Genomic DNA, 25,100 nt, shown 5'->3' with positions numbered 1-25,100 from the left:
ATTTTTTCCTTTTTCTTTTACATTATATGCTGCCAAACAGGATGTACTAAGCATGAGAAGAAGAATATGGGAGACATGGGTGTGGGCTTTGGTGGGGGGGGCTCTTCTTATAGAAAATGGAGCCTTGGTGTAAAATGGAGTTTGTTTGGCCAAGACACGTGGAGTCTGGCCCACAGTACTGGTATGCTAGGATCCTCGTTGTATGCATTTTTTGTTGTTGTTGTTTTAGTTGTAGGTGGACACAATACCTTTTTCTTTCTTTCTTTTTTTTAATGTGATGCCAGGGATCAAACCCAGTGTCTGACTTGTGCTAAGCAAATACTCTACCACTGAGCCACAGCCCTGGCCCCAGTCATTATATGCATTTTTGTGGAAGTCTTTTGGTTTTTCACTTGACTATGTATTACTGACTGTCCTTCCCCAAGCTGTTGGCTTTTATATAAGTCCATTTTTCTTTCCCTTGTCTCCTTCACCTTTGGAGACTGTCTAGGACTGTTTCTACAGACCGTATGTCTAGCTATTAGATGCCCTCGGAGCCAACAGTGCCACCCATTAGAGCTGTCCATAGTCACTGCCTGTCTTAGAAGGTGAGCTCTCAGGCATTAATCCAGGTTGTTTTCCTTCTGCAGAGTGTTTAATGGGAACAGTGGGCACCCTCCTGCTTGAAAACCCACTTGGGCAGAATGGACTCACCCACCAAGGTCTCCTGTATGAGGCAGCCAAGGTGTTTGGCTTGCGAAGCAGGAAGCTAAAATTGTTTCTGAATGAGACTCAAACACAAGGTAAGGGGATTATGGACCATGAATTTTTTTCTTCATTGAAAGTTGCTATTAATGCCATGAACCATTTATAGATTATGGGTATAAGAGATGGTACTTTTTTTTTTTTTGCACTATTTCTTTAGAAACTAACTATAGTATAATTTTTTAGAAATAATAATTGAAAGGGTAATTACTTTTTGCTTTGAAAATAATTTACAAATATAGGGCTTCTAGGTAAATGAGCATATTTGCTGACCTAAAATTTATTCTTTTCCTCAAGAATCAAAATTATCACATTGTAAGATACTAGCCTAAAGGAAACTTATAACTGACATTACCATCGGTTACCTCCCTTTTCAACTTATGAAGCTTACTCCCATTTTGTTACTGGGCCATATAACATGAAGAGCTAGGTCAGTTGGTGACATCCATTAATTCAGAAAACAAAATCAGGACAGCGACTTCCACAAGCTGATGTCTAGCAGCAACATGTTTTCTCCCCTCGTTTTCCCCCTTCATATCACCTCTTTTGTGATTTCAGTTTTGGTGGCACTTTTGTCAACTTCTCTGTTGATATCATAGCCTTCCCTGGAGTTTTGTCGTGTAATCCTGCTTATTCACCCAGCACTTCACTTTTGGTGCCTCTGGAGTCATTTCCCAAATAACTTCCCTTCCTGGGATCTGTTCATGGCCATCCTTCTCACAATCCCAACTCAAAATCTCCTGCCCTTCCATCCTTTTGCTTACAAAGCATAAGGCAGGACTGAGGGGCTTTTCAATCAGGGTTTATGTCTTTTAGCACTTGTGCAAAGTTGCCAGGCATTGTGTGTTCCAAAGTAATCTCTTATCCGTTCTCTAGTAATCATCTCTTCCTTGAACTTTGATGAGACATTTTCAAGACACACCACCCTGCCTCTCTCCTATGTGTTTGTATTTTCCCTCTCTTCATCCTTGTATGCCGTAGTCCAGTTTATTTTGGCTGATTTATTCTTGCTTCTCCGTAATAAGGTGTTTTTTCTTGTGGATTCTTTCAAGATTTTTACCATTGTCTTTGATTTTCTGCAGTTCTACTAAGATATGCCTAAGTGTTTAGATTTTTGATAGAAGTCATTGTTTCTATTATAGTGCTGATTTGATTTCTAGCATCTCCTTTTTAAACATTCTTTATTAATTTCCATCTTTCTGTCTATGTCACTGATTTGTTTTGCTTATTCTATACTGTTTCTATTGAAGCCCAATTTTAAGGATCACTTAAAATTAAGGAACACTTCTCTAGTTCCTTGGAGACACTGTTCACCCACACTGTCTTTCAGCTCAGTTGTTTGGGCCACAGAGAGTATTTAGAAAGTTGAGTCCATCATGCCCAAGGCCAGAAATTCCTGGAGAGAGTCTATATGTCCCTGTAGGGCTGAATGACTCCTGCTTTCTGTTCTGGTTTCCTGGGGCCATCACAGTGAACTGCCACTCACTGGGTGGCTTAAGACAACAGAAATTTATTCTTTCACGGTTCTGAAGCCTGAAATCAAGATATCAGTGAAGCTACACTCTCCTAAGGCTGAGGAAAGAATCCTTTCCTTGCAGCCCCATCACTCCCTGGTCACGTTGCTTCCTTCCCTTCTATTTCCTCTTTTTACAAATAAGGTTACATTCACAGTTTATGGGAAGTTAGAATATGGATAAGTAGTTGGGGAGGCTATTATTAAACAGTGCATTCTCCCCTCCCACCTTTGGTGAAAGATCTTATTCATATTTATCCCTTTGCTATCTGTTCCTTTTTGAAGTCCCAGTTTTTTGAGGAGGGCTGTTTTAGACTTCCTAGTTTGTGTAGACCAAGAGATTTTTCTGATTTCTCTTTCACAGACTTTAGAACAAAAAGCATTAAGCCATTAGAAACCACCAAAAAATCTTAATAAAGTACAAATCCTTATTTTCTCTTGAGTTCCTCTCTCCCTCCCTTTAATGAAAAGCAGCCAACTCTACCTTAGATTTACTTTCAGTGACTTTCCCTTGTTTTTTATCCTCTCACCTTGTTTAGGGTGTTATCATCCATTGAAATCACCTGTCTACAGTCTATTCTTCCGTCAAAATTGTCTTCATGAACATTCCTGCCATGATGCTGTTCCCCACTCAGAGTCCCCAAGGTCCCCATTGCTTAATACTTCAAGAATTTCAGCTTGGCACACAAGATCCTTCATGTTCTGGGCCTTGTCTGACTTTCCAGTTATGTCTTTGAGTCTTTCCCCCTATCAGGAGACTGGTTTTACTTTCCCTCCTACACACATGGTTCTTTCACTGTGGTGTGGTGGTAAGAATCATCTGTAGGACATGTAACTTCCTATCATGATAAGCACATTCTTACCTCCTTTTCCTTAGCCCTTGAATCCATTGATCACCACATGCTTCTCATCCCCACAAAGTTTATTTCTGTACTTGAGTTCTTAAGTATAGAAAGTAGAAGTAATCTAAATGATTGGAATTGGTTAAGGATAGAATCATGTCTCTGTGAATTAAATATTTATAATACTACTGTGATTCATACAACCAGCAATCTTACCTATACTGTCTTACTCCATTCCTTTTCTCTGAGGTTAGCTAGGCAAAAGTTTAGTAGCTAAGAGCATAAGGGTGGCTTACCCAAGCTTATCACAAAGCTGGGACTTCTTACAGTGCAGTACCTTTTTCAGTCCAGTATCTGCCGTCTCATTTTCATTATAATTTGCCTTTTAAAATTTTTTTCATAAAGTATTAATAACCTAGTAAATTAGACCACAAAATGCTTATAATTTAGAAACTCTTCAGCATCTTCTTGTGTTTAACCCTAAACTCTAAACATCTCCAGATCCTGTCATTACCATTAAGGAGACAGCTTAGAGGGGTTTTTCACATCCAGAATTGTCTGCTAGGCCATCAGCTATTTTTGAGAAAGCTGGTTCTTTTCCTTTTTAAATTCAGATCTCATTTTGTCTCAGAGACAAAATGTCCCACAGTGGGCAAATAACTTATAAATTTCTTTTTCCTTTCTTTTCCCTCTATAGTTAGTATGTTTTAATACACTGCATCTTTATTATACTTTTAGATGTGCAAAGGTTTCATCATTGGCCATACTGAATCCTGTGTGTTCTTTGACATGAGCGCTTCAGCCTTTGGTGACTTCTTTCTTTATAGTAGCAACATGTCTTAGGCCTGTCGTGTACCCCTGCTCACCCATACCTGGAATAGATATTCTTCCAGTTATAGAGAGTTTTATTTTAGAAAGCATGTCTGGACTAGTGGGTTGACACTCCTTCTAGACTTTTTCTATTGGTAAAATATATGCTTATGAGGGGAAAAAGCATCTTGGGCAGTACCCAGAGTAAGTCACACTGTAAAGTGAGGAAATGGTCCTTTACATGTTTCCAGTAGTCTGCCCAAAACTTCTCATTCCAACTGCAAGGAGATAAGGTTCAACTGTGAACTCAAAGAATCTACATAAGACCACCATCACTTCTGACACCAACTACAACTTCCAGGGGCAGGGGGCATCCCAAATCACCCTCAGGTTCAATAATTTGCCAAAAGGACTCAGAGAAAGGTATTACACCCATGGACTGTCTATTATAGTTGAAGGATACAAATTAGAACCAGCTAAAGAAAGAGATTAATGGGTAGAATCTTACATGGGTTCAAATGAGAGGCTCCAGGTCCTCTTCTCCTAATGCAGAGGAGAGCTTTTGGGATCATGTCAACTGGCTCTAACACAGAAACATCTTGCAGAAGAGCCAAGTTAAAATTAACCAAAGAGATGCTCAGGGCAGAATTTAGGAAAAGAACCAAGTATTTCCATTGTCCTATCCCCAGGGCCAGAATGGCATCAATGTTACCTCCTTCAAATGTGACAGTACAGAGTATTACCAACCAGGGTAGCTCACAAGAGCCTTGGTGTCAGAAAGTTTTTATTGAGGTTTCATTATGTAGGCATGATTTGATTCATTGCTCCCACGGCTGACTGGTTTCTATATCAACTAATACTGTGTGGCTCAGTCCCCACCCTGAATCTTACAGTAAGTCTTTCTGGTGTGCCAACTCTACCATGAGTCATCTCATTAGCATCAACTATTGTGTGTGGTCACGTGCCACCATGAGTGACAAAGACATTCCTACTAGTAAATTCCAAGGATTTAGAAGATCACTTTAGAAGCAGGGACAATGGTCAGATCTTACTTAGGATGAGGCCAGATTTCATAGCCAGTTAACATTTTTTAAAATATGTTACTTACTCACACTAGATAGAATATTGGTTTTTTAAATTTTTTCTTTCCATTCTAGAAATCACAGAAGACATCCCAATGAAGACTTTGAATATGAAGACTGTGTATGTTTCTGTGTTGCCAACAACTGCAGACTTCTAATGTTGAATTATCAGTGTGGTTCAGTAAGCCTTTCCCTGACTTACACCCATCACCTACACCTGTGTACACATGGACCTGTTGAAGATACTTCCTTCAGGTGCATGTCTGATAGGCCGCTTTGGGCCTAAAATTCAAATGGGATTAATTAATTAACTTGAGACCTCACATAATATTCACACTTAACCTTAAACACCTATGCAGTCACGTTGGGGAAAGATTATGATATTACCTCAGCACCACAAAGTTTATAGTTTATTTCTCTACTTGAGTTCTTCAGTTACAGAAAGTAGAAGTGATTTAAATGGCACAGTATATATACTTATATGTACATCATTTTGGCCTTTTAAAACTAATTTGAGACCTCTTAAAGAAATGAACATGTTATATATTACTTTAAGTTTCAGTAAATCAAAATCTCTCTCAGATATGTTTGTTAGAAGTGATTCATTCTCCTATGATTTAATGAAACTGGACTTGATTTCTGTATTAAGACAGTGAATTATAAACCTAATATCACCTCTTCCCAAAACCTTGGTTGGCAGTTTGAGTCCTTAAAGAAGCAGATACCAAGACAAAATTAGATGCACAAACGTGTATTAGAAGAAACATAAATGAAGGATGACAGGAAACGAGAACAAGCATGGGTACTTTGTTCTACAGCATAGGTCTGATTCTTGTAAAAAGAGAAAAGGGAGGACGAGTACAAAAAAAGCAGTGCAGCTCTGAGACAATGTAGTCAGGCCAGTGGAGAGTCTCCAGGCAAGTATTCCTGTCATCAGAGTTTGGAGTTTGGTGGAAATGGCCTGCCTTTGTGCCCCATGCCTTGCTGAGTTAGTATCTAGGAGTAGCCCACAGGGATCATTGCCTTGGCACAAATGCCTTGATGGATCTCAAAGTACAGCAGCCAGAAGCTGCCAGCCAGTTCACTTCCACATCAGATTTTTTTGAAGGACAGTCTGAATGACACATCCTGATGACTGCTACAACAATTGCACTCAAACACACCCACAAAGTTGGAGAAATGAAAGTAAACAACTACCAGAATTTGGGGAACTGGAAAGCAGATACACGGGCATTAACTAACTTGTAGACCCAACAAAACCCAGTTTTAAATAGGCCACAGAGTGACTAAGAAATGTATTTACAGCTCAGAATCCTCAGTACCAATTTCCTCTAGGACTAAGGATAAAGGCAAGGCATGAAAATAGGGAAGAGTGGCTAGACAACTCTGTACACCCCCACAGTTGGCATGAGAGGGTAATAGAGTATATTAGTCAGCTCTTCATCACTTTGACCAAAATACCTGACATAACCTTAAGGAGGAAAAGTTTATTATGGCTCATTTTCAGAGGTTTCAGTGTGGCAGAAACATGACAGAAGGGTGTGCCAGAGCGGAGGAAAGCTACTCCGCTCATAGCAGCTGGAAAGGAGAAAGAGAGGAAGGGCCAGAGATAAGAAGTACCCTTCCAGACATGCCCCCAGGGACCTAATTCCTCCAACAGTGCCCCCATATAATCCATTCACCTATCAATGGATTAATCCACTGACAGATCAGAAGAGCCCTCATGGTTCAGTCACTTCTCAAAAGCCCCCTCTGAACATTGCTGCACTGGTGTCTAAGTTTGCAACACTTGAGACCTTAGGAGACATTCCAGAGCCAAACTCTAACATAAAGTGAACCTGGGTGGTGGAAATTAGTGAGTTGAAAACAAGGGCATTTACAAGTTTGGAAGATTCCCCAAACCAGTCCTAGATTAGATAATTCCCTAGAAGGATTCAGACCTTACTGAAAGCAGTTATATTCGTGGTTGTAACAATTACCTGACAAATAACTGAAGGGGGAGAATTTATTTTGGCTCACTGTTTCAGAGCTTTTGGGACCATGTCAACTGGCTCTAACACAGAAACATCTTGCAGAAGAGCCAAGTTAAAATTAACCAAAGAGATGCTCAGGGCAGAATTTAGGAAAAGAACCAAGTATGTTCTATCCCCAGGGCCAGAATGGCATCAGTGTGTGACTCTGCACAGGGGAATGTCAACCAAATAAGTTCACCCAAGCTTTAGAATCCAGAGTTGTTGTGGGCTTTTTTATCAACTACACATGATTGACTATCCTTACTATTAGTCTCAGTGTCTAGGTCAGTTGATACTGCCTCTGCCTTGATAGTTTTCTGATGTGATTATACCCCTGCCCTGTTCCCTAACCCAGGACTATCCATTATGACCCAAATCCCTGGGCAAAGACATGCCTTCCTAGCATAAGATAATGCCACTTTGCTTTTTATACACTACTGCAATGGAAACAAGATTTATGTGGCTTTATATATACTGCCCACTAAAAGAAGAAAATTGTAAAAATTCTAATACCAGGGATTAGCCAATGGCTCACTGACCAACCTATAATTAAGTTTAAAATTGATAGTTACTGTCTTACTTCAGTGTTGTAGATGCTGTGTTAGCTTTCTGTTATTATAACACATACTTGAGTAATCAACTTATAAGGAGAAAAGGCTCATTTTGGCTCACAACTTTGTCAGTTTCCATCCCTTCTTGGTTGGCCCAGTTGCTTTTGGGCCTGTGGCAAAGCAGCACATCACGGCAGGAAATACATGGTGGAGCAAATCATTTTCCTTTTTTTGTCACCTCATGCCTGGAAGACAAAAAAGGAAGAGGTTGGGGGTCCCACAGTCCCCCTTCAAGGGCCCACCCCCAATGACAAGAAGACTGCCCACCAGGCCTCACCTCTTAACATTCCACCACCTCCCAGTAGTGCCAAGCTGGGAGCTAAGCCTTTATCACATGGCTCTTTGGATGCCATTAAGGTCCAAACTATAGAAGCCCTAATTCTTATTTATTTATGAGACTCCCTCCAAAATTACCAGATTTTATAATGAAAGCCTCTAACATGGAAGAAAGGTCAAATGGAAAGCAATGAGAACTACCGCCTGCCAACTTTTAGATATGAAAGGTAAGAGTTCACATCTATAAAATTTTAAAAAAGAACAATACAAAACATGGAAATCTCAGAGGAGAAAACACTCCTGTTGACTTAAAACATAATAGCAGAAATTTAAAAACTAGCGGAATCATTGGAAAGTGATATTAAGAAAATTTTCTAAATGCTGGAATGATTAAAGATGGAAGGTGGGAGAGAAGAGAAACAAATTATTCAGTCTAGGAGGTCCAAGATCCAAATGACAGGAACTCCAGAAAGAACAAAGAAAAGATAGGAACTCGTAAATGTAAATTTCACTAGATGTAAAAGGCAACCGAGTGATATCTTCAAGTGCCTAGCACACTGTGCATAAAAATATATTCCAAGGCTTACAACTGAAATCTTGGAACATAAGGAAAAAAACAGGATATATTTAAAAGAATACTCAGTAACGATTTGGTATTCTTAACAGCAACATAGAAAGAAAGAAGAGAACCGTCAAATTCTTAGGGAAAGTTTGTTAGATAAATGTCTACCTCACCACAATAGCAAATGAGTATAAAGGTAGAATAATGCCTTTCAGACATGGGTTAGATCTCATAGGTTATTATCTCCCATGTACTTTCAGAGAGCTATTGCTAATACCATTCTCCAATTAAAGGAAACAGAGTGCTTGGTTGATCCTGAAGCTGGAGTTGGGATATATACAAGATGAGCCTGGGGCATCTTATAGTGCAGAAATAAGAATACTCAAAAATCAATGTGTGTAGAGAGTGACATCAGCAAGAGAGCAGAATAGGAAGCCCCAGACTGATTCTCCCATGGAGATACTGACTTCAAGATAGACGGACCAAATTGCCTTTGAGAATTCTAGAAACTGGTCAAGAGGTTTTCCCTTTCAGGAGGGAAAGGGTAAAGTAGCATGTATGAACAAATTTTATTGTGAGTCTGCCCAAAGGACTGACTTGGGACAGTGTGGCTTGGCAGCTCTGACAGGAACAGTGTGCCATTTTGGTTGCCTGGGGTATCCGCTGCAGTCATGTTGCAGCACCAGAGAGACTGCAGGACCACAGACAGACACCAGGGGGACAAGATATGACTTAAAATGGCAAATCTGGAAATTTACACACTCAAGTCTAGAGGGTACGGTAAAGAAATCAAAAGGAGACAGAAGCAAGGTGCAGAGGCAAAAATGGCTGCTCATCTTAACTGTCAGCTTTATTTATACCATTAGGTTACATTAGGTCATAATGTAAGATGTTTTGCTTATGATATGTGCTCCTGCCAAGCATGCATTGGTTATCTTAAGAGTTCCTGGGGAACACTGCAAAATGTTCCAGCTGTGGGAAACAAGATGTCTATTCTCCAGGAGTTTGCTTACCAGAGAAACTCTATCCTATATATTCCCACAGAACTCTTACACATACAGTTCTAGAAAACGTTTGAGAGGCCCTAAAAATCTAGCTGGACTAGCTGTGAAGATATCACCCTAATCTGTAAAGACTGGGAGAAGTGGCAGGGTTGGGTTTTTTTTTTTTTTGTTTTTTGGTTTTTTTTTTCCGATTCATAACAGCATTTATTAAGTGGTGGCAGTTTTTTTCACAAGCCCAGATCTCAGCAAAAGAGCACAAGGCATACATGAAATAGAAAAACATGGCTCAACCAAGGAGCAAAATAAATCTCCAGAAGCCAACCCTAAAGAAATGGAGATCTGTGTATTATCTGACAAGGAATTCAAAATAACCATGTTAAAGATGCTTAATGAGCTAAAGTACCCAAATAAATGAAATTTGCAAACAGTGCATGCATGAACAAAATGAATATATCAGCAAATAGAAACTATAAAAAGGAACCAGACGTTTTAGAAATGAAGAATACGGTAACAGAATTGAAAAGCAACAAGAGTTCAGCAATACACTTGGTCAAGGAGAAGACACAGTAAACTGAAGACATGTCATTTGAAATTATTGAACGAGAGGAGTGAAGGAGGGGTAGTAAAGGGGACAAAGCTTAAGTAACTTTAACCTGATACCCAAGACAATATAGAAAACAGACTAGCACCCATGGTATATACCATGACTAAGTGGGATTTATTTCTGGAAAACAAAAATGTTTCAGCACATGAAAATCAATCCTATGATATACCACACTACCTGAACAGGAAGTGGGAACCACATAACCATCTCAATAGCTGCAGAAAACATTTCACAAAATCCAGCCTTTCATGATGCAAACAATAAATTGGGAATACAAGAAAAATCCCTGGACATGATAAAGGCCACATATAAAAAGCCCACAGCTGAAATCAACAGTGAAAATTGAAATTTTTTCCTCTAAAATAGGAACAACAAAAAGCAAACTTTGTTCACTTTTCCCCATTCACAAAAGGAAAATATTGGCCCCTGGGGCATTCTACAACTGAGCTACATCCCCAGCCCTTTTTATTTTAAGACAGGGGAATCAGCCTCAAACTTAGGATCCTCCCGCTTCACAGTTTCTATTCAACATAGTTCTAGAAGTTCTAGCCAGAGCAATTATACAAGAAGAAACAAAAGATATCCAGATAGGAAAAGAAGAAATAAAGTTATCTTTGTATTTTTATTTTTTAGTGGGGGTAGAACCCAGGGCCTCACACATGGCGAGGCAACTCTTCTGCCACTGAACTGCATCCCCATCCCTTTTTATTTTTATTTTGAGACAGTGTCTCACTGAGTTGCCCAGACTGTCCTTGAACTTGTGATCCTCTTGCCTCAGTCTCCTGAGTACCTGGAATTACAGGTGTACACCAGCATGTCCACTTGCAGCTGTGTATGATGTAATCTTGTACGTAGAAATCCCCAAAAAAACAATGCCCCTCCTCAAAAAAACCTGTTAAAACTAATAAATTCAGAAAAGTTGAAGGATTCAAAATCAACATTAAAAAATTATTTGCATTTCTATACAATGAAAAACCCCAAAAATAAATTAAGAACATAAATCTAGGAACTGAGGTTGTAGCTCAGCGGAAGAGCGCTCGCCTAGCACATGTGAGGCCCTGGGTTCGATCCTCAGTACCACATAAAAATAAATAAACAAAATAAAGATATATTTTTTAAAGAATTTTTTTTAAAAAGAATATAATTCTATTTGCAATAGCATTGAAAAGAATAAAGTACTTAGGAATAACAATCAAGAAAACAGAAGACTTTCTACAGTAAAAACTACAAAGAATTGCTGAAAGTTCGTAAATTAGAAAAATAAATGAAAAGACACCTCATGTTTGTGGATAGAAAGACAGTATTTTTAAAATATCCATACTTTGCCATGAGATTTACAGATTAAATGCAATCCCTATCAAAAATTTTTTACAGAATAAAATAATCCTAAAATTCTTATGGAATTTCAAGGATCTCTGCCTAGTCATAACAGTCATGAAAAAAAATAATAATAAAGCTGGAGGACTCACACTTTCTGATTGCAATACACCTTACAAAGCTATGGTAATCATTGTGGTACCACATCTATAGAAATATTTCAAAATGAATCTCTTTTCACTGAACAACAACTACCTGTTTCCTCTCCTTGCAGTCCTTAATAGGTACCATTCTACTTTCTGTTTCCATGAGTTGAATACTATAGATATTTCATATAAGTGGAATCATACAGTATTTGTCTTCTCTTGACTGGCTTATTAGCATAATGTCCTCATGGTTCATCCATGATGTAGCACACGACTGGATTTCCTTCCTTTTTAATAAAGGCTGAATTATATACCATGGTATATACCACATTTTCTTCATCCACTTGATAATGGATATTTGGGTGCTTACCCCTCTGGGGCTATTGTGAGTAACGTTGCAGTGAGCATGGATGTGCAAACATACCTTCAAGATCCTGCTTCTCATCTTTTGGATATATACCCAAACTGAGCTATCTGGATCATAAGGTGATTCCATTTTTAGTGTTTTGAGGAACAACTATGCTGTTTGTCATAGCAGCTGCTGTACTTGCTGTGCTGATTGGTTCAGGGCATATATGCATGTGCATATTCGTTTCTTTTTTCCTTCATTTTCAGTATTTTTTTCCTTTTTTAAAATATTTTTTTAGTTGTAGATGGACACAATACCTTTATTTATTTTTATGTGGTGCTGAGGATTGAACCCAGGGCCTCACACATGGGAGGCGAGCACTCTACCACTGAGCCACAACCCCAGTCCTTTCAGCATTTTTTTTTTATTTTTTAGTTTTCGGCGGACACAACATCTTTGTTTGTATGTGGTGCTGAGGATCGAACCCGGGCCGCACACATGCCAGACGAGCGTGCTACTGCTTGAGCCACATCTCCAGCCCACTTTCAGCATTTTTAATGTAGTTAATTTTCCTTGCCTTGTCTTTTGAGGATTTGCATTTTTTTATTTGTATGTTTGGGGTTTGTTTTGTAGTGTTTTCATTTTGTTTCTCTTTTTCTCATTTCTTATACTAACAGCCAAATTTGATTGCTCTGTCTTCCTCTCTCCCATTACTTTGTTTCTCCTGTGTCTTCCTTTCTGGAACCAGCACCTGCTACATCTCTTCTGCATTCTCTGTTCAATTTTTGAAAATGTAAGACTGTACCCAGAAAGGCCCACACATAAGAGCCCAAGAAATTTCCCTCCCAAGAGATACATAAAACCCAATGCAGGAGTACAACAAATATGGGGAAAAAACAGGTAACATAAGTAGAATTACAGACAGAAATCACTTAGTTAACTCGATAGATGCAGAAAAGGTCTTTGGCAAAATTTAGTACCCATTCTTTATAAGAACACTGAAGGAACTAAGCATATAAGGAACCTACTTCAACATCATAAAAACTATATATGGAAACCCCAAAACCAACCTCATGGTAAATGGGGGGAAGTTGAAAGCATTTCCTTTAATATCTGAGACAAGACAAGAATGTCCACTCTTACACTCCTATTTAATATAATGCTAAAAATTCTAGCCAGAGGGCTGGGGTTATGGCTCAGCAGTAGAGCACCTGCCTTGCACGTGTGAGACCCTGGGTTCGATCCTCAGCACCACATAAAAATAAATAAAATAAAGACATTGTGCCCAAGTATAATTTTTAAAATATTAAAAAAAAAATTCTAGCCAGAGTAGTTAGGCAAGAGAAGGGGAAAAGAAGAAGTCAAATTATATCACTGTTTTGCAGATGCTATGATCCTTTACCTAGAAGATCCAAAAAGCTCTAACAAAAGACTGCTAGAACTAATAATCAAATTTTGCAAAGTAGCAGTTTACAAAATCAAATACAGAAATCAATAGCTTTCTTATATACCAATAATGAATCTGAGAAAGAATATATAGAGCTCTTACAACTCAGTGCTAAGAACACCCCAATTTTTTAATTGTGCTAATTATTTGAACATTTTACCAAAGATACAAGTAATAAGCATGTGAACAGTGATCAGCATCATGAGTCACTAAGGAACGGAAATTAAATAAGGTTACAGTGAGATTACACAGCCACTAAAATGGTTAAAAAGTTCATGTCTGACCATATCATGTTTTGGTAAGAACATGAGAACAAATGGGCCTCTCAGTGCTGTTGGGAATGTGAAATGGTCCCATTCATTTGAAAAACAGCTTGGCAGTTTCTTCAACAGGTAAATACAGGCTTCTAGTCAAGACAAGATGGCCTAGACCTTGTTTTCTTGCAGTAATATTATGTTGCCTCAGCATCCATTTTTTTTTATACTTGCCAATATTTTTTATTTGTTTTAACTAGTTATATATGACAGGAGAATGCAATTTGACACATTGTACACAAATGGAGCATAACTTCCAACTCCTCTGGCTGTAAGTGGTTCAGCATCCATTTTGAATATATATAAGTTTAGCTCTTATAGCAGAAACAGAGCTTAGTTAACTCATAGGGCAGCTTTCAGTCCTCCATCTTTGCCCAGTTCTTCACCGTGGTCAATCCAGATACCAGCCTCATATCCCCTCCTGGTGACCCCTTCCTATGGGACAGCTAGCTTCCACCTACTTGACTGGCCCCACTGACCCCCTCACTGCACATCGACTGCCCAGATCTGTCCCAGTGACCACATCTCAATCGCAGCATGATTTCATTCCTGCTTGCCTTAAACTCAGCAATTAGAACTCTCCATGGGAAACCAGCTTGGGTCTCGATCTGGACCCCAGTAAAGGCTTTGGCTCAAAGGCCTCCTTCTCTCTCGCTCCCCACCCACTGGTGGAAGGTGTGTTTTCAGATGGCTCCCTGCTTCCTGTAGACCCTACAAAGCCCCCTGCTCTCCTCTCTCATAGATCTGAATCATTAGACTCTTCTGTTGTTCCAGTGTCATGTTGTGCTGCCTCTCTGTGTCTCCTCTGCCTAACACTCAACCCTAACTCTCCTCCTCGAGAGGGGCTATCTTGGTGAAATAAATTGGGCACAGGCCAAACAAGAGCCACAATGGTGTCTGCCATATATAGAAGTTTCTGGCAAAACTATAAAGATAAAAAGTGTCCCTTGAAGGGCGCACCGTCTACATCCATGAGCACCTCCCCTCGAGTCACTTCAGAGCAGGACTAGAGCTTATAGCCACTCTCCAGAGAGAGACATCAGGACCAAATTAGAAGGAGAAATGACAATAAAAGCAACAATTATAAACCATGAAAATAACCAAAGGCAACCAGAGGAGGACTCTGGGAGGCAGTCAAAGCAAGATGAACTGGTTCAGGAGCCAAGACTAGAACAACAGCATAGTAGTAAGGTGTCCTTAATCTCCCCATCCAACAGAAGATGGCTTAGACCCCAAATTGCCTGACCCCATCTAACACATGTAGGCTCATGCCCCCCACAGAACAATCAGGAGTTCCTCTGACACACCAGCCATAGCCAGGCAAGGGAGCCCAGCCAACTGCAGGCAGCAAGGGGAAGTGTTCCTTTCCCACTGGGCCTGAGAGTCCCCTCTCCTGACCTGGCATTACAAGGTCACTCACTGATAGGCTCATCCTCTCAGGGGCACCCAGTCAGGGCAGTCTAGGGCAGCCTTTTTGTCTTTATTGCCTGAGACACCCCTCCTCTCACCAGGGGTGGCTGGGTGGCAGGGGGTGGGTTTCACCATAACAAACAATTGTGCTGATCTCTGTCTCCACAGATAGAAGGGATCCTAGCACAAGCAGGGACACAAAGCCTTTGTCCTCAAAGACCAAGAAAACCCTTTCCCCAGTGTCCTTCCGTGGGAAGAGTCATTTTGTCTTTTCAGGAACCAATGGAAGCCCCAGTGACACCAATTAAACAGACCAAGATGAAACCACAAAGGCTCTGAAAATAGAATTGTTAGTGAACTGCTGGCCACAAAGGTAGGCCAGGACCCGCAGGCTAAGCGAACAGGGCGCTTGTCTGCTGAAAGGCCTGAACAGACCCAGAGTCGCCTAACGATGGAAAATCACTGTTCAAGCCAAGAAAAGCACAACTTACATGAGAAAAGTAAATCAACCGACACCGAATTGACTAAGGTGTCGGAATTATCTGGTAAAAATTCTAAGGCTGCTATTGAAAAGTTGCTTCAACAAATAATTCAATTTTTTTTCACATTTGTCAAGGTGTTTATTGTAAATATTTTGTTGTTATATAAGGCATACATTTTGGGAAAAAATCTGTTCAATGTTCACTACTAGTATGAGTTTTCAGATGTTCAATGAATTTAAAATTTGAATAGTTTTGAAAACATTAACTTTTTAGAATTTCTGGGCACAATGAATTCTCCAAAAATCAGTAGTGCTTAAGAAACATGTAACTTTGCTTAAGAAACATGTGACTTTGCTTATCTTGAGAAAATGAGACCAAAAAAATAAGCAAAGAAATAAAAGTTATGAAAAAGGAGCCAAATTTAAATTATAGAACTAAAAATACAAAATGATGTCTATTTTACATCAATATTCAATGTATAACTGGAAATTCAAGCCAGTGAAATAAGAAGAAAAGGGAATAAAAAGCATATACATAAGAAAGAAATATAAAAATAAAGAAAGAAAATTATCCCTATTTCCAGATGATATGACTGCATATTTCTAAGTTCTGAGGAATCTACCAAAATACCTAGAACTGGGCTGGGGTTGTAGTTCAGTGGCTGAGCACTTGCCTCACATGTGTGAAGCACCACCTTAAAAAAAAATAAAAATAAATAAAAGAAAGATATTGTGTCCATCTACAACTAAAAAAAAATTAATAAAAAAATCCTAGAACTAATAACCAAGCACAACATGTTCTTTGAATACAAGATCACCACAGAAAAAGTCAATTTCATTTCTATATACTAACAGCATACACATGGAAATCAACACTAAATCTGAATGCTATTTGTAATTGCTTCAAAGAAAATGCATGACAAGAACCTGGAAATGGAATTCTGTAAGCTCAAAAAGAAAGAGTACCAAGAAGAGTATACTCATGTTAGGCAATTTACACATGCCAACTGCCCAGTTTTCAAACAGGAAGAATGTTCCAGGCTCATCTATAATCCCAGTGGCTCCAGAGGCTGAGGCAGGAGGATTGGGAGTTCAAAACCAGTCTCAGCAAAAGTGAGGCACTTTAAGCAACTCAATGAGACCCTGTCTCTAAATAAAATACAAAAATAGGGCTGGGATGTGGCTCAGCAGTTGAGTGCCCCTGGTACCAAAAAAAAAAAAAAAACAGAATGTTTTTTGTTTTTGGCTTTTGGTGCTGAGGATTAAACCCAGGACCTCCTGTATGCAATGCAAGCATTTCACCAGTGAGCTATGTTTAAATAGGTCTACCAATCTGCCAAGTGGCAGGACCTAAGAGAATAAAAAGAATATGCCATTAAAATTAGCTGCCAAGTAGAGAAATGATAAACATTAAACATCCTAAGTCCAGGTAGCAGGCATCAGCAGCAATTTCCAGTTGCTGACATGGCATAAAGAAAATTCTGAAGGAAGAAATATCTGGACGGCAAAATGCCAATCTGCTGGTAGAACTCAGGGTTTCATTTCAAATACTCATCTTCAAATCCCAAATGTGGTTGCTAATAACTTCTCCACATTACCAAGGGTATGCATCAAGTAGTTTTTGGAGGACTATGGAAAACACATAGTAGAAGGTGACAGGAGTGAAATTGGAAGTAGAGAAATTTTATCATTCTCAAATTTGTAGTGTAGACAAGAGGTGAGGGTGTCAATACATGGCAGAAACAAAAAGATGCAAATTGGGTTAGACAGCCACCTTGGAATCATAGCTCCCGTGGAAGAAGGAGGGAGAAAAGGAGAAAGAGAACAGGAAGAGGAGGAAGGGAGAGGAGGGACAGATTATCCAGCCCAAAAATGACCTACTGTTAGCCCCCAAATGCTCAATTAACTCCCTAAATAAATGCAATTTCCTGGATAACGTATTGAGAGAATCTATTACCCAAATCTTTCCTCCTTTATTGGGCTGTGAAGTATTGACTTACTTCTCCTGTATTTCAGGAAGTGCCCCACATTCTAATGTATTAGAGATAGAGTCTGTTCGTCTTGCCTACACTATTCATGCATCTGGGCTCACACAAGTGGAGAGTCAGTCCGATGTCCTGGTTTTGGACTACCAAGTAGTTGTTTCCAAGCTGGCCTGAGAGGACAAGAGGTGAAATAATGGCAACTCCTTGCCTTCCCCCAGTATAATGTTCCTATATGAACATTTCCACTTTACTATGGAACTTCTGAGCACTGTTTTCCTTACTAGAGTTTTTCTCTGGTAACTGTTTTTCTTCAAAACATCATGACTATTTCAGATTTCAAGAATATTTTATGTCCTTCAGTTTTAGGGGCCATCTTAATTAATACTAAACAGCAAGCTATTAATGATGTCCCAAGGGTCATGTATTCTACCAAAGCTTCTGGAGAATTTTTCTGTTTCAAAAATCCCAGAAGTGGCCACTAGGTGGCACACATGAGCTTTCTCCATATACCCTAGTCTCTGGAAGTGCTCTAAGAGCCATCTGTCTTTTGTGGGTCACACAGTGCTGTTATACAAAAGAATTTGTTGGTGCCAGCATTTGGGTTGTCCTTATCACTAGTATTAGAAATATTGTCACTGTAATCCTACCAGGTGTCCTACAGTTCATTTATGACACTAACTACCTGTAGGTGGAAGTGCATTACTACCTAGGTAAAGTAAGGGCTCAGAGCCACCAGACTGTGCCCCCTCCTGGGTCACCTGGGTACTCACACTTCTGTTCTTGGCTAATTGGAGCCTCACAGAACTCCCTCTACAGGTTCAGTCATTTGCTATGGCAGTTCACAGAACTCAGGAGCACTTATGTTTGCTGGTTTATTTAATATAAAGAATACAAATGAACAGCCAGATAAAGAGGAATGCAGTTCAAAGTCTGAAAGGGTCCTGAGTACAGAAGTTTCTGTTCTAGTGAAGTTGAAGTGTGCCCCCGGTCCTGGCAGCTGAACTCCCGTCTTTCAGGGATTTTTATGGAGGCATCAAGATGTAGGCATGTCAATCACTACCTCCATTTCCTGCCCCATTCCCCTTCCTGGAGGATGAGAGGTGGGGGTCAAAGTCCCAAGATTTTAATCATGACTTGGTCTTTCTGATGACCAGCCCCCATCCTGAAGCTGTACAGAAACCTATCAAGGGTGACCTCATTAGAACCAAAAGATGTTCCTCTACCACCCAGGAAATTCCATGAGATTTAGGAGCTCTGTGTCAGGAACCAGGGTTGAAAACCAAACTCTCATCATATCACAGTATCACACCATTAATACATTGAAGTAAATGAGACAGCCACTCTGCACAAAGCCTGTTCTAACCTTCCACTTCTTAAATAACTTTTATCCTAATCCAATCACCCATGGAATCCCTGTATCCTGTCAATCTAACCCTTGTTAGGTCATCACCACAAGGTCCCATGTCAAGAAGTGCTCAGTTTCTTTGTTCCCTGGCCATTTTCTCATGCACCTGCTAGTGGCCTTGGGTTCCCACGTGGTGGTTGGGCCAAGGAACCTCATCCTTTCATTAATCGTTATCCTGATTGGTTCGCTGGACCACTGTCACTCTTCCCACCCTCCACAGTGCTGCATTCAGATCTTTGTTTTGTCTCCAATCAATATGAGCTTTATTCATATCATTTCTTATCAACCATGGGATGAATTTCTGAATTCTTTGTTTTTTCCCAGCTCTTATGAGACATTCTAATTTTCTGTTATTTCAGCCTTATGTTTTTTTTCCCTTTGGCTTTGGCCCTGATGCTAATGGCTATACATCAGATGGGCTGAAACCTGAGCTTGACAGACCTCAGGATTTTCTCTGATATACTCTTTTATTTCATTTTAGCTATTTCAGACAATAAACAAGAGATTGTACATTTAGAAGTTTCTTGTTATTTTACATTTCACTATGTAACTAATAAGCCATCTCTTCAGGAATTGGTTTGATTGTTTCTAAATTCCATTGGTTACTTTTACCTGTATTAACTAGTTGTAACACAGTCCCTGCTTCCCTCCAAAGGAAACCTGGGAGCTACCCAGGAATCAAAGATGTATCAACTGTCACCCTCTCATCCTTTCCCCCAAACTATGCTCTTGTATGTTTCACTAAGCCATGGCCCTCAACACTAAGAGGACCCACTCTCTCTTTTCCTATCCCTTCAATAAACTCTGAGTGACATGTCCAAAATCTTCCTGACTTGATCTCAAGAGTCCAGGTTTGAAGTAGGTAGGGGTCTTCATACTGCCTCAGCTTCAGGAAGGCCCTGGCTCTGTAACATTATGACACTTGGATCTTATTTTAAAATTTTATTTTAGCTGGTTTTACCCAACACTGCTCCAGCAGGAGAAGGAGCTACACCACAGATTGTGCCAGGTGGGGTCCAGGCTCCCCACATGGTCTCCCACATGGTCATCCAATGGGAGGCCAGCTGGATTAAGGTCCCAGCTTTCTGCTCTAACAGTAGACTGGTGGTTGGGGAGGGGTGTTTGGGCACCATCATGTGAGGTCAGAAGTCTCAGCTCCTCACCTGCCTTGCTGAGGGGTGGAGTGGAGTTGGTTTCTTCTTCTGTGGTATTTGGCTAGAACAGATGAGTCATTGTCCAATAGCTCTCTATCTTGCTAAACTGTCCGTCTCCCAGGGGGCCTTTGGCAAGAGCAGCCTCTTTAAGAAGGTGTTTGTTTTTGTCTGAGCTAGTTGACATTCCTGAGATGCTGGTTTCTCTAGCTCCAAGTCTAGAATTATATGGGGTAGGGGAAATCCCAAGAAAAACACTGCCATGTCACTCCTTGGACTGCAAGGTCCTTTGATGTCCTGCCTTCTTCTCTTCACCTTTAAATCTTTGTGTTTGTTTTACAGATTAATGTCCAGTGCTTGGTGGGAGACACAGAGAATAATAGGCATCTACTCTATCTTCCTAGACATGGAAACGCCACGTTCTTTTGAACGCAGTGTGGAACCCAAAACATGGTATGGCACTGCCTTCCACCCCATTTCTATCTGCTTACGGAATTAAATGTGTTTAAATTTTAGTTAAAATGTGTGTGTGTGTGTGTGTGCGCGCACACACACACACACAGGCACACATGAGAGAGAGAGAGACACACACGCTATTTCGGATGCTATAAAAAGAATGCCTTAAACTAGGTAACTTATAAACAATGAAAACTTATTTCTCACAGTTCTGGATGCTGAAGTCCAAGATCAAGGTGCTAACAGACTTGGGTGTCTAGTGAGGGTCTGTATCATTTGTTCATCGATGATGCCTCCTTGCTATGTCCCCACATGGTAGAAGGGGTGAGGAAATCTGGGGCCTCATTTCTAAGGAGAGAATCCACTGATGAGGGCTCTGCCTTCATAACCTAATCACCGCCCAACACCATCATATTGATGATCAACATATAAATGTGGGGGACACAAACATTCAGACCAAAGGAGGATATGTATATGTATAATAGAATAAATTCTGAAGCATAAAAGAGTCCTAAGCAAGAATGGGCTCAGATTTAAGACAGGAGGACCTGCTGATCTTGGCAGTGGGGCATCCATGATCCCCCTAGTGCTGAGTCTGGGCCTCACTGGCCACCAATCTGTTCTTCCTTTTCCCAGCTCAGAATTGAGACAAAGTCGGTTCAGGACACACAGCCTCTGGCAGGCAGTGCAGAGCAAACCTCCAAATGTCTCCCATCTAGAGGCCTGACTGTGAAGCCCCTGCCAGCTCACCTGTAATAGGGACACCTTTACAGAGAGACGCTGCCAAGGTTCGGCAGAGGCTGCCAGAGGCCCACGGGAGTTGCCATCAGGGCATACCTGTACTAGAGGCCAAGGCCTCTCCAACTCCAGTGAGACTCTTGTTTTCCTTTTATAGATAACTTGCCTAGTCCTCCTGGCAGCAGGTCCAGGTCTCAGGTTCTCTCCATGGCCCCTTCTGCCTGAAATCTGGGGTTGTTTTGAAGGTGTTTTTCTTGCATCCTGTGACACATGTTTATAGTTCATTGAAAAAAAAGTTTGATGACTATCCTTGTGTCTATATATTTACGTAGTATTTTAATTATTTCCTTAGGAAAAAAATCCAAGAGCTGGAGATGCTGAGTCAGAAAGTCTGCAGTTTTATAGTCTAAATTATATTGTGTAAATATTATGACAGGCCTGTGAACTTATGCTAGCTATTTCCCCACATACTGGCCAAAATAGAGTAAAATGTAAGAAAACAGCAACATATTTGATTTTTAGACTATTGATCTTGTATACTGTGACTTTTTTAAACTCCTTTATTTTGTAAGTTTTTAGCAGATTTCTTTTTTTTTTTTACATTTATTTATTTATTTATATGTGGTACTGAGGATTGAACCCAGGGCCTCACATGTGCTAGGCGAGCACTTTACCACTGAGCTACAACCTCAGCCCATTTAGCAGATTTCTTTTTCTTTTTTTTTTTATTAGTTGCTCATGACAATACAATGATCTTGACATATCATACATTTGAATCAAATGGGGTATAATTTCTCATTTTTCCAAGTGTACAGGGTTAGGGTTAGCAGATTTCTTAACATTGATTTTACATAGATCATTCATTCATCTACAAATAGAAATAGTTTTGCTTCTTTCTCTAATTTGGATGCCTCTTACTTCTTGTCCTTGACCAACTTTCCTAGCTAGAACTTCCAGTGTGAGGCAGATTAGAGCTGGAGGGTGTGGACCCTCTCATCGTATTCCTTATCTTACGTTGAAAGCATCAGTCTTTCACCTTTAAGTATGATATTAACTGTGAACTCTTCCAAGGACACCCTTTCTCAGGTTGAAGAATTTCCTTTCTAAGATAATAGAATGAAACAGACATTATTACTTTATGTATGAATTTGAATATATGACTAATGTGATTCTACAATATATATAATCAGAAAAATGAGAAATTATATCCCATCTATGTATGATATATCAAAGTATATACGTGCATTCTACTGTCATGTATAACTAATTAAAACAAATAAAAATTTTTAAAAAAGATTTTCCTTTCTATTCCTAACTTGATGTTTTCATCATTTAAGGGTATTGGATTTTCTCAAATGCTTTTAATTCATTAAGAGATGATCATGTGATTGTTTTTAATTCTATTGATATAGTGCATTATATTAGTTGATCTGGAGGTGAAATCAATATGGCATTCCTTGATGGTGGTATACAATTCTATTTATATATTGCCAAATACGGTTTATGGTTTACTAATACTGTGCTGAGAATTTATGTCTATCTTTGCGTTAGTCAGCTTTTTGTCGCTGTGACCAAAATGCCTGGCAAGAATAACTTTGGAGGAAATACCAATGGGTGGATAATGACTCCACAAAGAGATTATGGGTGTGACTTATCCATCTATGATGCCATCTCAGGAGAAGATGGGAATAGAGAGGGGATTATACCTGAATGGAAAATGGAACAGAGATGGGTTAAAATGAATGAAAGCTTTTGGACCTCTAGGCTTCCACAGGATGGGCCAATAGAATGGTCAAACTGTGAACATGTGTAATCCTTGGAGAAAGGAGAATAAAGATCCCAAAGATGAGGCTTTCACCTTAATGGTTTTATGGGGTAGGTTTATCTTCCAGGCTTCAGCACAACAGGTTGCCATTCAGTGCCACAGGGGCAGGGCTACTGCCCAAGGCTGCAGAGGGGACTCTGCTACTCAGAGCTAAGGAGGTGGGACTCCTTTCTAGGGCAGTGAGGGTAATACTGCTGCCCCATTAGTCCCTGAAAGTCAGGATGCCCACCTGACGTCTCTTGGGTCTCCAGGAGATTGTTGAACCAAAGAGGATTATTCTAGTGCCTGAAAATCTAATGAAATTTGTCCTGCTAGCTTTCAGTCTTTCTTGGGATACCTTTTTTCTTTTTTTGCAATAAGAATGTCTATTGTGTGCTTTTTCCACCACTGTATTTGGGAACTAGATAATTTTCCTGGTTTCATGGTTTAGCAGCCGGAGAAGAATTTTGTCTCAGGATGAATCATACCTCAAGTTTTATTCACATTTCATTTAGATGATATTTAAATTAGATATTAAACTTAGAGGCGATGCTACAATGGGTTAAGATTTTTGGCTTGTTGAGATGTGGGTGAACGTGCGTAAGAAGAACACAAATATTGGGGTCCAGAGGACAGAGTGTTATGAACTCAGTTACATTCTTCCAAATTTCACAAGTTGAAATCCCAAATCCAGTGCTTCAGAATGTGATTGTATTTGGAGACAGGGCCCTCCAAAAAATGAACAAGTTAAAAATCCAATCTGGTGCCCTTATGAGAAGAAATTTAGACACAAGTGAGACACCAGGGATTTTCACACACAAAAGGAAAACCACAGAAGGACAAAGCAAGAAGACAGCTATCTGCAAGCCAAGGAAAGAGACTTTAAAAGAAACCAAAGTTGACAATATCTTATCTTGGACTTTTGGGAAAGTGTTTTTTTTTTTTTTAATACTTATTTAGTTGTAGATGAACACACAGTATATTTATTTATTTTTATGTGGTTCTGAGGATGGAACCCAGTGCCTCACATATGTGAGGCAAGCACTTTACCATTGAGCTACAGCGCCAGTCTCAGTGTTTAGGTTTTTGTATAAATACGATCATATTGTCAGGAAGTAGTGAAAATTTCACTTCTTCTTCTTTTGCACTTGGATGCTTTGTATTTCTTTTTCTTGTCTGTCTGACTTGGTAGGACTTCCCAGTACAATGCTGAATAGAAGTGGTTAAGAGTGAGCATCCCATGTGACTCCTGATCTTAAAAGAAAAGTTTTATGTTACATTAAGTAAGCATAAGAAAAAGCAAAATATTTTATTTCATCTTCATTTATCCCTTCAGTAATGCTTTTTCTATTTTATGAGATTAAAAAAATATTTGGGAGGGTGATTCATTAGATAATATTTCTTCTGCTCCCTTCTCTCTCTCTTCTTCTTCTGGTATTCCCATTATGCTCCTTTACATGTTTTGTAATTGTTTCACAGTTCTTGGAAATTCTGATTGTTTTAAATCTTTGATTTTAGTTTTCAGAACTTTCTGGTGGTATATTTTTAAAGTCACTGTTTTTTTTCCTCAGTTGAGTCCAGTCTATTGATAAAGCCCTGATAGAGATTTTTTATTTCTATTACTGTGTTTATTTCTAGTATTTCATTTTGATTCTTAGAATTTCCATCCCTCTGCTTACTTCATCCATTTGTTCTCGCATGTTATACAGTTTTTCCACTAGAATCCTAAGCATAATGTTTATTGTTATTTATTGTTGATCTGAGAAATCTAACATTTCTGCCATATCTGAGTCAGGTTCTGATGCTTTTAAATTTTGCTTCTTCAGATACTTCTTTCTTGTCTTTTTGCATACATTGAGTGACTTGCGATAGGCTCTGATTGTGCTCTAACTGAAGAGGAGGGTGTACCTCAATTTTTTTGGGAAGGCAGGTCAGCCCATCGAGCCAACATGGCCGCCCACAAGCCCTAGTGTCAGCATGGGCGCCGCCATATTGGCGTTAAGCCCCTCCTTCATCACACCGGAATGGGAACTAGTT

General features: G+C 39.6%; 1 protein-coding gene across 1 annotated transcript in view; it reads left to right on the top strand.

Moving 5' to 3' along the window:
• Iars1 (isoleucyl-tRNA synthetase 1) overlaps positions 1-5,574 on the top strand; it is a 59,683-nt gene extending 54,109 nt beyond the window's left edge. Inside the window, exons 34-35 of the mRNA XM_027950971.2 lie at positions 630-782; positions 5,067-5,574. Of these exons, the coding sequence (XP_027806772.2) occupies positions 630-782; positions 5,067-5,149 (236 nt within the window). The 3' untranslated portion in view covers positions 5,150-5,574. The remainder of the gene's footprint in view (positions 1-629; positions 783-5,066) is intronic.
• The last annotated feature ends 19,526 nt before the right edge of the window (positions 5,575-25,100 follow it).

This window comes from Marmota flaviventris, chromosome 16, assembly GCF_047511675.1.
Source record: "Marmota flaviventris isolate mMarFla1 chromosome 16, mMarFla1.hap1, whole genome shotgun sequence".
In the NCBI taxonomy this organism is placed as follows: Eukaryota; Metazoa; Chordata; class Mammalia; order Rodentia; family Sciuridae; genus Marmota; species Marmota flaviventris.
Note: the sequence above shows the minus strand (reverse complement) of the source record. Positions and strands in the feature narration are given on the sequence as shown.